The sequence below is a fragment of the Dipodomys merriami genome, unplaced genomic scaffold (assembly GCF_024711535.1).
Source record: "Dipodomys merriami isolate MVZ:Mamm:240054 unplaced genomic scaffold, mDipMer1.0.p SCAF_160, whole genome shotgun sequence".
In the NCBI taxonomy this organism is placed as follows: domain Eukaryota; kingdom Metazoa; phylum Chordata; class Mammalia; order Rodentia; family Heteromyidae; genus Dipodomys; species Dipodomys merriami.
In genome coordinates this window covers 2,061,110-2,071,605 of record NW_027202938.1, presented here as the reverse complement: position 1 = coordinate 2,071,605, position 10,496 = coordinate 2,061,110, and the positions used below count along the sequence as shown (strand labels likewise).

At 48.5% G+C, this 10,496-nt stretch overlaps 1 protein-coding gene across 1 annotated transcript; it reads right to left on the bottom strand.

Moving 5' to 3' along the window:
* Positions 1–5,936: 5,936 nt before the first annotated feature.
* Positions 5,937–10,352, bottom strand: Marcks (myristoylated alanine rich protein kinase C substrate). Its single transcript, XM_070024774.1, has 2 exons — positions 9,781–10,352; positions 5,937–7,834 (listed from the first exon to the last, which is right to left on the bottom strand). The coding sequence occupies exons 1-2, from the start codon at positions 9,880–9,882 to the stop codon at positions 6,965–6,967; spliced, it is 972 nt and encodes a 323-aa protein (XP_069880875.1). The 5' UTR covers positions 9,883–10,352; the 3' UTR covers positions 5,937–6,964.
* Positions 10,353–10,496: the final 144 nt, after the last annotated feature.

The window sequence follows — 10,496 nt, the reverse complement described above, 5'->3', positions numbered from 1 at the left end:
TGCCAGAGGAGATGTTAGGCTCTGTAATGAATATGGTTTGTTTGTTTGTTTGTTTACCATTGCCAATTTTTGTGAAGAGCACTGGATTAAAGTTTTAACATGTGTGTTGTTTTTTTTTGGGGGGGGGGTTGGAGGGGATAATGATTGTTTGCTATTGGCCAATAAGTTCTATTTAATGTTCTACCCCTCTCAGGGCAAGTGATCAGGTGTGTCTTCAGTGACAAGAAATGCTCAACATTCCATACATTTTTCTTAATATAAACAATGAGCACTAGCATAGAGTTTGATGACATTGACAGGCTCTGGTGGCTCACGCCTGTAATCCTAGCTACTCAGTAGGCTGAGATCTGAGAACCGAGGTTCAAAGCCAGCCTAGGCAGGAAAGTCCATGAAACTCTTTTCTCCAATAAACCACCAGAAATCCAGACGTGGTGCTGTGGTTCAAGTGGTAGAGCACTTGCCTTGAGCTGAAGAGCTGAGAGCCCAGGCCCAGAGTTCAAGCCCCACAACTGACAAAAAAAAAAAAGTCAATTAAAATCTTAAGATCGCTAAAATATAGCTTTGAGAATTGCTAAGGAATAAAATAGGAAAAAATACACCACTTTGAAAAACAACTTAATGAAACTGAAATAGAAAAAAAAAAATCTGAGCTTTAGGAGTCAATCTGAGCTCTCTGAGGCCAACGTAGGCTACAAAAAGAAAGCCTGTCTCAAAAATAACCTCCTCAAGTGGTAGAGCGCTCTCCTTGAGCTGAAGAGCTGAGGGACAGTGCCCACGGCCAAAAAAAAAAAAAAAAAGTCTCACAGACTCTTGTGGAGAGGAAGGGAAAAACAAATCGTTTAAGTAGGGATACAGGTGGACCCATTGCAACAATGAGATGTACAAGTCCTTATGTCGAAAACAAACTTTACAACTTTGGTGGGGGGGTGGGGGTGGGAGGATGGGAAGGGATGGGAAGGGGAAACAAAGGAGGAGGCTACAATGCTTGATAAGAAATGAACTCATTATCTTGCCCATGTAATTGTAACCCCTCTGTACAGTATTTTCACAATAATAATAATAATAAAACCTCCTTGTGCCTAAGTCTCATCCTTTCTATCTTTGATCTTGATTGCTTTCTGCAAATTATCTTTATTAGGTAACATCAGGATAGAATCCCAAGCTAATTTTACAGTTCCTGAAGTAGTATTTTCCTAAGTGCGGACACTAGCACTTTAGTTTCCTCATTGCGGCCTTGAGCTAGAGGAAGTGTATGAGAGAAAGTGCAGGGAAAGACCTGGAGTCATTGTCCTAAATGTTTGACATCTTCTTCAGTGTTAGTCCACAATCACCATCTGTGTCACAGAGAAACCAAAGTTCCAGGGAATGGGCTGCTGAGCATGAGCTCCTGGCTTACTGAGCCCTAACTCTGCACGTCAGACCGGCATAATACAAACATGAAATTACCCACCACAGCATCCTAATCTCTAAATTGAATCCTGCAGACTTGTTTCCTATAAAAGGTGACGCTTCTTTGCCTTGTCTGCATTTCCAGGGGCACACTATGTCATTTAGCTATGTATTTAATTTAAGCTAACTGCTATCAAAGAAACAAAATGATAATATAGAATGCTCATGTTTTTATACTAGCTGGTTGTCTTACAACCCAAATTCCACTAAGTGTTAGACATTTTTCTTTGAGCCTTCAAGGGTAAGGTTCAGTAAGTGAAAATGAAGTGTTCTATTCACATTTTCGAGACAAGCTTATGAGGCACTGTAAGTACTTTTTTCTAACCTACCATGAAACACAATTTATGTATTCAAATATGAGGAAAGTCTTGGGAAGTTTATTCTTCGAGCTGGTGTTTCATGAGAAATACCTACTTACTATCTAGAATCTAGCCAAATTTTTCTGATTAATGCAAAACCATTAAAAAAAAAAAATTTGTTGGTCGTGGGGCTTGAACTTGGCCTGGGTGCTGTCCCTCAGCTCTTCAGCTCAAAGCTAGCACTCTACCACTTCAGCCACAGCACCACTTCTGGTTTTCTGAGTGGTTTATTGGAGATGAGAGTCTCACGGACTTTTCCTGCCTGGAGGCTGGCTTTGTACGGTGATCCCCAGATCTCAGCCTCCTGGGTAGCTAGGATTATAGGCTTGAGCTACTGGTGCCTGGCTGCAAAAGCATTTTGGGAGAAAAGACAACTTCTGGGTTCATTTTCACTGTTTATTAGGCAGGAAATTTGTTACATAATAGCCACTATAAACAATAACGTGTATTTCCATGTGTGGTTTGTTTGGGGATGGGAGGAGGCAGAACTAGGGTTTGAACTCAGTACTTTGCTCTTACTAGGAAAAGCTCCATATGAGCTAACATCCCAGTCTTCTGTGTGTCTTTGAAAAAGAAATTTCAAGCAGGGCGCTGGTGGTTCACACCTGTAATCCTAGCTTCTCAGGAGGCCGAGATCTGAGGATCACGTTCAAAGCCAGTCCAGGCAAGAAAGTCTGTGAAACTCTTCATCTCCAGTAAACCACCAGAAAACCAGAAGTGGCGCTATGGCTCAAGTAGTAGAGCACTAGCCTTGAGCTGAAGAGCTGAGGGACAGCTCCCAGGCCCAGAGTTCAAGCCCTACGACCAACAACCAAAAAAAAAAAGAAAGAAAAAAGGAATTTCAAAGTGGCTCTTGGATTGAATAAATTCCACACACGCACAAAGCAATTTCTCCTGGATTTACTACAACTGGAAAGAGTGTAACTAAATAGCATGAAAAAATTTCTTTTGTAATTCATTTGTGACTGTCCCATTACTAGAATAATGGCAAAAATAGAAAAAGCCAATTCCACCCACTTTAATGAACTCCACCTATTTCATACTTTTAAACACTGAAAAACAAAGAAAATTTGAAAGCAAACTTCTTGATTCACTTCTCTAAGGTATTTACCATCCATTTTCAGGATAGTATTCTTGGGCATTCAAATTAGACCTTACTGTGGACTGGAAGATTTGCAGATTAAAAGTTTTTTTTTTTTTTAATTTCCTGTTTGCTATACCTTTGCTATACCTTTGCTTTCATTAGATGCAATGGATCAGGAAACACTTGTCCAGTGAATGATTCCATGGAAGGCAAAGGCAAATAGTCCTCTAACTTAACAAACATTTAAAAAATCAAACGGAGTAGGGTTACTAAATTATCCCTTCTGCCAACTGCTATTCAGCAGTATTCAAAATGAATTCTGAGAGTACCTTACTCTCCTCACCCTTAACTGAAATCCTGTTTAATTTATTCATTTAAAAAAATACAAATGAATGACACTGCTTCTCAATTATGTTCCACCATTACTTTGATCTGTGAACAAAGACCTCACCTGAACTCACCTTCAACAGACATTTCATATCTGAAATATATCCTTACACTAGAAAATGCTGAAGCCAGGTGCTGGTGGCTCACACCTGTAATACCAGTTGCTGAGAAGACTGCGATCTGAGGACTGCAGTTCAAAGCCAGACCAAGGAAGGAAAGTCAATGAGTCTTCAATTAACCACCAAAAAGCTGAGAGTGGAATTGTGGCTCAAGTGGTAAAGCGTCACCCTTCAACAAAAAAGCTGAGGGACAGCACCTAGGACCTGAGTTTAAGCCTTAGGACTGGTACATAAGAAAAGAAAATGCTTGGGCTGGGAAGGTGGCTCAGTGGTAGAGTGCGTGCCTCACGCGCATGAGGCCCTGGGTTCCATTCCTCAGCACCACATAACCAGAAAGAGCCAGAAGTGGTACTGTGGCTCAAGTGGTAGAGTGCTAGCCTTGAGCTGAAGAGCTGAGGGACAGTGCCCAGGCCCAGAGTTCAGGCTGACAAAAAAAAAAAAAAAAAAGCAAAGAAAATGCTTACCTTTAATACTTAAAAATTACTTTTTTCTCTAAAGGTTGCACCTTGGTAAGATTTGTAAAAAATCCTATTTTAGCAAGCTTGATTATATCAACTGGTAAAACTTTATTTTACAAGCAAGAAGAATGGGACCAAATGATTATGATAATTCAGAGGAAGTATTTTATAACCACAGCAAATGCCATTATACATACTGCCAATACAGATTTCATAAGACAATACTGAACTGTACAAGAGTTATTTATTTTTCCTTAATCTCAAAGCTATTTTTAGTAGTACAAAAAAGCCATATTAACATTTTTTCCATTAGAAAACAACATGATGTACAAAACTTTGGATGAAAAGATATGTCAAATTTCATTTAATTACTTGGAGAAAAAGCCACCATTTCATCAGTATCACCCCCAGTGTTCTAGGCAGTGATTAAATTCAAAATAACGCATCTCCATAAAATCCCAGCTGTTAAAAAGAACAAACCTAACAATATATCATCATTTTCTACACAGTATTTTTGACCACTCACTTTGGGAGTTACTTTTTTTTTTTTTAATCCATTTCTTTTACCGAGTCCTACCTACTATATTATATACCAGGCACCGTACTTGGTCAACTAGGTATTTAAGAAAAAGTTGGTTAAGGTGGGCAAGACCCACAAATCAGTCCTTTGGTTACCAGATTTGCTTTCAAACATCAAGAAACCCAAGATGGAGAACACACCCTTCCAAATGTTATTCAATTTTATTAGTGGCAAGGGTGTTTAGGAAAGAGACCACGGAACATTATTTTCTTATCCATTATTTCAAGAACAAATAAAATCAGGAAAGCTAGTTTGTTATTTTTTCTAATGACTGTCAGTTGTGGCATTCAGGTGCTACAAATGTAGTTCACTGACTCAACATGAAACCTCTGCTGCTCCGAAAACAGCGAGGATTGCATGGACAGCTTTCCACTTCATTAGTCAATGGTATTTGATACAGACCTTAAATGCAATCAGTTTAGGGTCCAGTGATGGGGGGGAAAAGCCAGTTATGGAGTAGAAAAGAGCAGAGAAGATAAACTAGTAAAGATGATTAACATATAAGGAAGTATTATTCTATCTATGAACGAAAATGCTAATACATTTTCATTTTAAAAAAAGGTTGCAACTATACTAATGGCCCATAAACTGACAGTACTGTCCATTCAACACCATTACTTTGTTATGTATATAAAAACCTGTTTTCTTAAGGTATTACATGTCATCAAAGCACTAATTTGGAAATTAGCCATGTTCTAAGCATTGACAATAGCAGGTAACACACCATTCATCTCTGAAACGCATTAGGCCACTATTCATGGCCCACATGTAGTTTGGATTCCAGACTCTCAGTCGTATGAAACTTTCAGGTTCTGGGATAGCATGACAAGAAAACGAGTTCATGAAAAAGTCTCATAAGACGTTTAAATAAGTCTTAGGGTCACAGCACTTCTGACCTAAATGAATCGGACATGCTACATAACTACAGTAAAAATCATTATGCTCAATTTTAAGTGAAAACTAGAAGCAGATAAAACGGTAACAGACTTGACATAGTATGTTCTAAGACCTTCCTACAAATGTATTTCTGACACTGAAGATTTTAGACTTCGAAACTTGAAAACATCAGATTCAGAATCACAACCAAATTTATTTTTGATGGCATGCAAGATCTTCCTAAAAAAATGAATTTAAAAAGACCTAGAAGTCTCAGTATCAGCAGAACATAAAGAAACACAACAAATTTGTACATTTTATTCACATTTATTTTTCGCTTTTAGTGTGCTCACAGAAAATTAGAACACCTTAAGCAGGAGTTTAATAGCAATTTTTGTAAGCAAAGTTACATTCCATCTCTAAGTCAAATTGGTCAAAGCTTCTCCAGTATTTACAAAACATGATAAGACAAGATGCTACACAAAACCATTGCATCTGAAGATTTTTTTTCCTCCTTTATTCTCAAAGACAACTGGAAAAGAAAGCATTGTCTGCTGTAATCAAAAACATACCACAGTATAAACAGTAACCATTCCACTTATCACAGCTTGGTTGAGTTTAAAATTTGTGTGTGTGTGTGTGTGTGTGTGTGTGTGTGTGTGTGTGTGTGTGTGTTTGTTTTAAAAGGTCCAAGATGACTGCAGTTTTACAAAAATGGGCAGGGTGGAAAGTTGAAAACTTCATGTGCTTCTGGATATCGAGATTTTTTTCTTTTTATACAATAGTCACAGTTAAAAACACCCTGCTGGTAATACATAATTACACTTTATTAAGGTCATAAACCAGTAATAAACAATAAAGCCTATACAACTTGTAGTTCTACTTTTATCACTGACTGGTACAGCTAACAGGAGATAAGTGAAAAGTTCCTATGGTTTAAATGACCTCCTAAGACTATGATTTTTTTTTTGTTTTTAAATCTGGGTATTGGTAGTTTTTTTTTCTTCTTCTTCCTTTCCTTCTTAGTCAAGACTTGTAGTGTTGTAAACCTGCCTCACAAAATACATCGTAATAACTTTTTTTTCTTTAAAAAACAAAACAAAACAAAACAAAAAGACAGCCTTTACACCTTACACCATCAATTCCAGTGACACAGCTCCCTGGCCTAGGCCGCGTGCCACCGCCTCCCCCATGGGGGCTGATCCATCACTTCATTTGATATCCCTTTTTGACCCACCCATCTCCTTCATATATGGGCATGTCCATAGATTGACAAAGAAAGTTTACATTTTTTGAATAAAGATGCAAAGTATGCAAAAAACATTAATACTGATGCAAAAAAAAAATCAAAGAGAAGAGAGGAGGCGGAGGAGGAGGTTTTAAATTCTCCTCCACCTGTTGGAATGGTGTGAACAGAAGGATCTGAGATGGGATCTGTGGGGAGGGGGGTGGGGAACCAAAAACAAAAACAGAAACACAATTTGCTGCTTTAAAAAAAAAAAGAAAAGAAAAAAGACAGCTATAAAAATCAATCCCTGGTTGTAGACGAGTTCTCCAAAACCAGTACCTGGCACCACTCCAACAAACCAACGGGGGTGGGGGAGAAGGGGGTGGGGGAGAAAAGTTCTCGGGTGATCTCCACGACTAGCCCTCTACTCGGCCGCCTCCGCCGGAGGGGCCTCCGGACTGCACTCGGGCTGCGCCTCCGGCGAGGCGGCGGCGGCGACTGCGGCTGCGCAGGACGACGCGGGGGCTGCGGCCTCCTCGCCGGGCGCCGCCTCCTGCTCGGCCGGGGGCGCGGTGGGCGCCTCGGCCTCCTCCGCCGGCTTCTCCTCGGCCTTGGGGGGCTCCTCGGCCTTGGGGGGCTCCTCGACTGCCGACGGCTTCTCGGGTGCGACAGCGGCCTCCTCGGGCTTGGCCTCCTGCGGGTCTCCGCCCGCCGCGGCCTCGTCGCCCGCCGCGGCCTCGTCGCCCGGCGCCGCCGCCGGCTCCCCCGGGGCGGCGCTCGCTTCCCCCGCGGCCGGCGCCGCGGCGCCCCCGGCGGCCTCGTCCTTGCCGCCGTCGGCGCCCTCGGCCTCGGCGCCCTCGGCCGCCTCCTTCTTGCTCTTCTTGAAGGAGAAGCCGCTCAGCTTGAAGGACTTCTTAAAGGAGAAGCGCTTCTTTTTTTTTTTCGGGGTCTCGCTGCTGGGCGAGGGCGTGGCGCCGTCCTCGGCCTTGGGCGAGGAGGTGGAGGAGGCGGCCGACGCGGCCTCGCCCTCGGCGGCCGTGGGCGACCCGGGCTCGGCGGCCTCGCCCTCGGCGGCGGCCTCCTTGTCGCCGCTGCCGGCGCCGGGCTCGGGGCCGGCGGCGGCCGCCTCGTCCTTGTCGGGCCCGGCGGAGGGCGACGCCGCCCCGCTGCCCGCGGCCGCGGGCTCCTCCTTGTCGGCGGCCGGGGCGCTGCCGTTGGCCTGCACCTCCTCCTTGGCGCCCGGCTCGGCGGCCGCGGGCGACGCGTCCCCGTTCACTTTCACGTGGCCGTTCTCCTGCGGGGCAGAAAGAGCGGGAGCGTCACGTTAGCGGCCGCGCCCCGCCGTTCCCCGCCACCCCCGGCCCCGGAGCGGGGCGGCTGGCTGGGCCTGCCTGGATTCCGGGGTCCCCGGTCCCGCAGACTTGGGGAGGCGGGTGGCGCGCCCCAGCCAGACACCGCCGCGGAGGGAGACAGGGGAGCGGCTTTGCTGGGCAGAGGGCGTGTGTGTGTGTGTGTTGGGGGTGGCCTCGATCCTCAGCAAGCCCCCTCTAGGGTCCTAGGCCGCACTGTGCCCGCGGGTGTCCATTGCAACTTAGCCTCGCGGGGTGCGGAGAGGCGGGAACCGTGCACCGCGCATCGGATCCAGCGGACACCGCTAGCAGGACGGGCCACGCGCTCAGCCTGGGGCGGCGGGTCTGCGCCCCGATTGCATTCCCACCCCACCCCCCTTCCCGAATCCCCATCGTCCTGGGGTTGGGGGGTGGGGAGGAGGCCGAACCCCGTGGGGAATCACAGCCCGGGAAGCCCGGCGGCCAGGCGAGATCCCAGGCCCTGCGCGCGCCCGCGGCCTAGGGACCGGCAGGGGGCGCTGCGCCTCCACGGCGCGGATCGGGGCGCGGGCGGGCGGGCGGGCAGGGAGGGGCGGGGCCGCGCAGCCACCCCGCCCTGCCCAGCCCGGCCCTGCCCGCAGGCCGAGGCGCCCCCGAGCCCGGATCGCGCTGCCCTACCGTCCGCAAACAAAGCTCAGGTGGCTCGCCAGGCCTCCCGAGCCGCCTAAAACCCAACCAGGCTGGGCGGGGAGGGGGACCCCCATTATTCCCGAGGTCTCGCCTCTCCTTCCACGCCCACCTTCGCCAGTCATTCTGCACAGCTAGGGCGCGCCCGGGCAGCCCGTTTTGCATTTTTAACGGGTTTAATAAGCCTCTTGGCAGAGTCCGTCTGGTCCCCAGTTGAGGTGAGAGCAGTCGAAGTAGCGCGGCCTCAGCTCGAGGAAAAGAGGCGTGGTGGGTCTGCCCGGTGTTGGTGAAGCCAGCCACCCAGGGCCGACCTCCTGCGCCCACCCGGCCGCGGCTCCCTGCCCGCGTCCCGGCTGCGCTGGGCGGGGGGGCGGTCTCTCCCTCCCCGGGGTGGCCGGGGTGCCACGCACACGGACGATCGCGACCGAAACGCCAAAACCTGGCCCTCCGCGACCCTCTGGAGAGCTCGTTTAAACACCCACCGAGTGTACCCACCACTCCGGGGACACCACGGAGAAGCCAAAGGGGTGTGTGATGCCACCGACCGCAACAGAAAGGAGAAAAGATGTAGGGCAGCGGGAAAGCCCCATCCAAAGGCTCCGCGAGCCTTCCCAGCAGTCCAGCTCCAGCCAGCCGCCTTTCCAAGAACCCGGGGCCAGCACGCCCCGTCCTCCACCGCCATCCCCATTTGCTCCCCCTTACACACACACGCACACACACACACACACACACACACACACACACACACACACACACACACACACACACACACACACACACACCAGTTCAGACATCTCGAAGGCGACCCAGTATCGACAACAAAACCCAAAGCCACCCCAAACACCACGGTGGCCCCGAACACCAATGCAACCTGGCCGGGGGTGGGGGTGGGGGTGGGGGGCCCCTCAGCCAGTCACGTTCTACCAATCTCCAAATCACGCCATTTTAGACCAGTTATCACTTTTCCTCCCTTCTACCCCAGAATTGGCCGCGGTCTTCCGGACCCACTCCTTTGGGGTGGGGGTGGGGGTGGGGAGACCCTTCCTGTGAAAAATGGGCCATTTTAGGCTAGCCTTTTCCATCCAACTTTCAGACTAAGAACCCGGCCACTGCTCCCCTCCACCGAGAGCGTCTCAGGGCGCGACCCAAGAGGGGAGAGAGGGAAGCGTCGAGACTCCGAGAAAAGACACCCCAGAGAAGGAGCGAGACCACAGGTAGCCTTTACCTGTCCGTTTGCTTTGGAAGGCGACGAGGCCACAGCCGCCTCGCCGGGCCTCTCCGCGGCGGCGTCTCCCTTCGCGGCGGTCTTGGAGAACTGGGCACCCATGCTGGCTTCTTCAACAAAGAAACTCAACCGATCCAAGACGGGAAACAAAGAGCCTGGGGTTGGTGTAACGACGGGGCGAGCGCGGCGGCGGCGGCGGCGGCGGCGGCGGCGGCGGCGGCGGCAGCGGCAGCGGCGGCGGCACACTCACCGGAGGGAGGGGGTGGGGTGGTGCGGACAGAATAGAACCGATTAAATACACTCCGGATTTCAAAAAAAAAACCTTAAGTCGAAGAGATCAAAAGGCAGCAGCAGCAGCAGCAGGAGGAAGGGGAAAGATGGAAAAGCAGAGCACAAAAAAGAAGCCCAAGTGGAGGTTTTTTTTCTTAAGAAAAAAAAAACAAGTAATAAAAAAAAATCCCAGATTTGTAGCCGCACTGTAGACAAGAGGAAAATGGAGAAATCTCCCTGGTTGCTAATAAGATGCGGGGTCCAACGCCCAAGTGCACAGATGAATGGGCTCGCGGGCGCTGACGCGGCCCCCGCGCGCGCCGGCCAATCGGCGCGCCGCACACAAAGCAGGGGGCGGAGCCTGCGCGCCCGGCGAACAATGGAGCCGCGCTTTGCAAACGGTTTGAAAAAGCAGCCTCGGAACGAGCATTCAGGTCCTCCAAATA

What these genes read in the sequence shown, in the direction of transcription:
- Marcks (XM_070024774.1), bottom strand. Translation starts at nt 9,882, where the DNA reads ATGGGTGCCCAGTTCTCCAAGACCGCCGCGAAGGGAGACGCCGCCGCG. An exon ending in CTTCCAAAGCAAACGGACAG is followed by an intron (nt 7,835 to 9,780) that starts GTAAAGGCTACC and finishes TCTGCCCCGCAG; the next exon opens with GAGAACGGCCACGTGAAAGT.